Source organism: Oryzias latipes, chromosome 18 (assembly GCF_002234675.1).
Source record: "Oryzias latipes chromosome 18, ASM223467v1".
In the NCBI taxonomy this organism is placed as follows: Eukaryota; Metazoa; Chordata; class Actinopteri; order Beloniformes; family Adrianichthyidae; genus Oryzias; species Oryzias latipes.
Window position 1 is genome coordinate 24542122 of NC_019876.2, and position 5238 is coordinate 24547359.

Below are 5238 nucleotides of genomic sequence, written 5' to 3' on the forward strand. Positions count from 1 at the left end.
CACTCTGCCTTTTCTGTCATCCATAAACTAAGAACGCGCAGAGAAAGAGCTGGATCTGTGCATCATGCTGTTCACACAGACAGAGGAAATTCAACTCAATTCAAGTCTGTCCGTCATCAGCACCACTGTTTTTCACTGCATTTCCCATGATGCATTGCGTTATTGTGACAGCTTCTATTACTGTGCTGCTGTTAACCGTCATGAAGCACAATAAATGCAAACATCTCTTCTAACAGTCTTCAAAACATCGTGATGAAAGCAGGAAAACAGTTTATTTCTCCTTTAAGGTTTGTGTTGAATAAAAGAAAATTCCAACTTAGCGTTGCTGCTCAAGTCATGTCATGAAATGCAAAGAAAAACACTGGCTATGTCCGAATTCCTTTACTACTCACTGCATAGTGCACTATATAGGCGTTCACCATTTTGTCTGGATCTACAATTCCAAAATCCAGTGCCCTGGAAATCTCCCAGAAGTCCCTGCGAGAAACCAGATTGGAAAATTATAGACCAAAATCAGTGACGGTTTTAGGCACGGTCCGTACGGGGGGTGGCCCGGTCGCGAATTTAAAGTGGGGGTGGCTCAGTGCTTGGAAACAACAAAGATCTGGGCCACTTTTGGTTTTCTATTATCTGTAATATCACAGATTTTAGAACGGCCTAAAACTTGTGAATTGGCGCCTCCTCCAGCTGCTACTCCTGTCTCTGACACGGTAAATGTGTGTGAAGGAAAAGGGGAGGAGTGAAGGCCGCAGGCTGCAAGGTGAGCACGGAGCGCAGCCGCGGGTGCTAAACCTGGATCATGGCGTGCCTTTAGATGACTCAGCTCATGATGATAATGCAAATCTTTATCGTAGACATTTTTATTATGTGTCTTTATTTTCCATCTAAAATGTATTTTTTAGGTCTGCCTGTTGTTTAGATGGTGTTAGAATCCTATTTGACATAAAGACAGAAGCTAATGCAGGCAGGAAAACAGCTGCACTGTTTAAGATCAAGATTTCTACTGTTGTAGTTGGTGCACAAAATGAGGAAAATGCCAAATATTTTTGGAGTAATCCTACTGATGAGTTACAATACAGACCAAAAGTTTGGACACACATTCTTACTCAAAGAGTTTTCTATATTTTCATGACTATAAATTGTAGATTCACACTGAATGCATCAAAACTATGAATTAACACATGTGGACTGATATACATAACAAAAGAGTGTGAAACAACTGAATATGTCAGATTATAGGTTCTTCATAGTAGCCATAATTGATATAAAAATTTAAAAAAGTGACCTTTGACCTATCATAACTTTAAAAAAAAAAACATGTCTGAAGGGCTAAAGATACAAGAGAAGATGGGACCTGGGGGTGATGGGGGGGCCTGAGAAAGACAACAAAACACCAGAGAGGTCGTCCTCGGTATCCTTAACCGTGTTGTTCTGTGTCTGTGGAGAAGCTCCAGGACACCGTTCATCGGCTGTGGAAGAGAGGCGCTGTGAATAACAACATGCCAAGAGCCATAATGATCCGGTTTGCAATGCGCACGGTGAGAGACGAAGTGTGGAGAAAATCCCAGGAAGCCAGAGTCTGCAAAGAGATGAAGATCTACTTCAGGAAGGACTTTTCCAAAGAAGATCGATGGAGGAGCAAGCCAGACGGAGCGGGAAGAGAGCCTTGAAGGAGGGAAACGTGCTGATTGAAGGGAGGAAAGTGACGCCATGAAGATCAGAGTTTCAGTGTTTTTGTTAAGCTTTAGAATGTTTTAAGTTCAAAGGTTGATAACAACAAAGTTTATAAAAAAAATTTTTTTTTAATTATAACTAATGTTATTGGGGAAAGTTGGTCCCGTATTGTCGTTTTATGGTTTTGGAAAGATATTCTGCTCATTCCTGCATCTTTAGGAAATCTCAGCGTTTATTTAGACACCAAGTATTCTGTTCAGTTTTCATGTCTATTTTCTTTGTTTCATTAAATACCAGAGGTTTGATAAATATTACAAAAGAATTTAAGGCAAATCTAATTTTACTGCTAGAAACCCACTCAGGTCCAGCAGATGAAGTATTTTGGAGCCGCTCAGCAGGAGTCATGATTCTGTTTAACAGGTTTTCAGGGAAGAATAATTAGGCATCTTGGAGATAGAGAAGGCCACTGGTTATTATCAGCTGTTGAAATTTATGAGCAATTCATCATTGTGCTGACTTTATATGGGTACAATAACAAACTACAAAATTAGAATAGGTTGGAAATTTTTTTTTTCCATTCTACTGAAATCATAGCAACAGATAAAATAAAAAAAAATGAAAAATGAAAAAAATATTTATTGGAGGAGACTTTAACATTGTTTCAAATTCCTGGCCTGATAGATTACCCATTAAAGGACAACAACCAGAACACAATGATGTCATCAGAAAATTCAATTTGTCAACAAACACATTTGATTACTGGAGATTAAAAAATCCCACGTCTCTAAACTATACATGGATTAGTGCTTCAAACAATCACAGCGATCAAGAATAGATTATTGACTTATTTCTCAACCGATATCTGCAGATGTAGAAAACTGTGTAATAGAACCGTCTCCACTTACTGACCATTGTCTAATTAGCCTTTCCCTAAAACTGCAAAAATACACACCCATCTCACAACACGTGGAAATTTAACAATAAACTTTTACTAAAAGATATATTTACCAAGGAGATCAAATCTCTATGTTTGAAAGTCAAGGGAATGGAAATGACAAACAAAGGGCATTTATACAATCCAGAGCAATCCACAGCGGCGCTGGAGAAGGCCCAGCGTCCCCACTTCCTAAGAAAACTCAGGAGGAACAACCCGCAAAGGAAGCTGCTGGTGACCTCAGGAGGTGCTCAAGAGCAAAAATGTCTATATGCCCTATCTGAATTTATCTTTAAATGTATGTTTTTTTAATTTACATTTTTTGTCTGTTCTTAAGTTTTTCATTGCATATTTGTTTAAAATTAATTTTAAACATTGTCTTTTTATCATTCTTTAAACCGCTGGAGAGAGTTGATACATTGTGTAAGTGGTTGCATCAATCCTATTCTGTACCAAGAAAAGAGCTCTGTTGCCTAGCAACATGACAAAGGCCCTTTGATGATGCCTTAGTCATGTTGCTAGGCAACGTGACAAAAAGCCCAAGTCAAGACCCATTGATGTCACCAACTGCTTTATGATGTCATGATGACTATACCAACCTGATGTTGGTGCTTTGTTAGTTACTAATTAATTAAAAAATAGAAAAAAACAACAAGAGATAAAAGGTATACAATTCTAAAGATAAAGGGAATAGAATCAGGGTTTAGTGATGTCATAGATCTCACGTGACATCAATGCCCTTATGTAATGATGATGTCAGAGCACCTGATGTGAGTTTGTCATCATGACATCATATGACATCACATGACATCACATGACATAATGTGACATATTGTAGACTGCCACTCTAGTCCACATATACATCTCAGATTTCTAGTCAAAACATTCGCTGTGGTTGAAGAGATCTAAGGTTATTGCTCTAGAAAGAGTACTTTGGAAACGCACTTGGAGCTCATTCTTTGCAGAGACAAAAAGCTTTTGTTTCTGAAATCTTCTGGAAACTCTGTAATTTCTGTTATTTTACACCTAACAAGTGGTAAAAATGCCCTGTGTAACTAAGGCAAACAGGCGCAACAATCCAAGCCCAAAACTGAGTCAAGTTCTGGAGGAACTCAACACGCTGAAAAAGGCCCATGAAAACCTCATCCAGGACAAAAAAGGCCAGGCTCTTTCTACCAAGGTGGAAGCTCTTGAGCATGAAAATGCTCAATTGAAGAAAGAACTAGAAGAACTTGCTGTTCCAACTGACACCAAAGAGTTGAGACAGAAATTCAACAACTTAAAAGAAGAGAAAGATCAGACGACTGAAGAACAGTTGACCCTGAAACAGGCCAACCTTGACATGGTCTGGGAGCTGGAAGAGTGCAAGGCCGTGTTGATCCAACAAATGGACATCAATGACAAAAATGAAGCTTGCATCAAAAAGCTGAAACAGCAGCTTAAAGATTTCAAAGAGCAGAAGGCTGCAAAGGGAGGCAAAGGACCCAAACCAGACACCAACAAAGCCTTTGAGGACCTTGAAAGAAAATATCAGGAGTCTCAAGAGGAAAATGAGGAACTAAAGGCAGAAAATCAAGTTCTGGTCAATGAAGTTGAAGATTTGGAGAAAGAAAATGCTGACCTAAACAAGAAACTGGAGGTCTCTGCTCAGCATGAATCCACAATCACTGAGCTGAAAGAGCAACTGAAGAAACATGAGGAGGAGAAAAAGGCTCTCCTTGAATTGAAGAAACTCAAGGAAAAAGAAGCAGAAGATGCAAAAAGGGAGTTGGAAGAAATGAAGGCAAACAAAGAGAAGAAAACAGTCTCTGTACAGACTGACTCTGATGCTGAGGAGAAGAAAACAGTCTCTGTACAGACTGACTCTGATGCTGAGGAGAAGAAAATAGTCTCTGTACAGACTGACTCTGGGAATCAGGAATGCATCACCAAAGAGGGAGAAACCACACAAGAACAGGTTGAGGTAGAAGAAGAGGAACCAAAGAAAGGAAAGAAGGTTAAGAGGTTTTCCTTCACCAAATTTTGGCGCAGATTGTTTTGCTCTAAAAAAGTCAAGCAAGCGACTGCACACAGTTAAAAAAAAGATCAACCCAGTCTTAAAAAAAGGGGCTGCATGGTAAGGTTTGCATGTTCTTTCCATGCATGCGTGGGTTTTTCTCTGGGTGCTCCAGTTTTCCCCCCACAACCAAAAATAGAAAAGATGTAAATCATGATTGGTCAGGGTTTAGAAGCTAGTGGGAGTGTGTGCAGTGATTGAGTTCAACTTTTATGTTTTGTTTTTTTTTTAATTGAAAAAACGGGCTGCATGGCTAAATTGGCGTGTTCTTTCCATGCATGCGTGGGGTTTTCTCTGGGTGCTCTAGTTTCCCCCCACACACACAAAAAAGTGAAAATCACGATTCCTAAATGTAATGACACAAGACACTGGTAATATCCAGGAAAACATTGAAAAAGATTTTAAGAACATTTTTTTTTGTGGTTAAATTGAAGCTTTTAACAAAAATGTTCATGTTTACTTCCAGTCATTAATTAAAACTGTATTATATTTTATTTCCATGTATTTATGCAAATGTATATAATGTACAATTATGTGTTAGTCTGTAATAATAAAAGTAACATTAAAAAAAGTT

At 38.6% G+C, this 5238-nt stretch overlaps 1 protein-coding gene across 1 annotated transcript; it reads left to right on the plus strand.

Annotated features, from left to right (window-relative positions):
- Positions 1 to 3082: 3082 nt before the first annotated feature.
- LOC111949277 (uncharacterized protein PFB0765w-like) lies at positions 3083 to 4903 on the plus strand. Its single transcript, XM_023966150.1, has one exon. It carries the CDS (start codon positions 3651 to 3653, stop codon positions 4683 to 4685), a length of 1035 nt encoding a protein of 344 aa, XP_023821918.1. The 5' UTR covers positions 3083 to 3650; the 3' UTR covers positions 4686 to 4903.
- Positions 4904 to 5238: the final 335 nt, after the last annotated feature.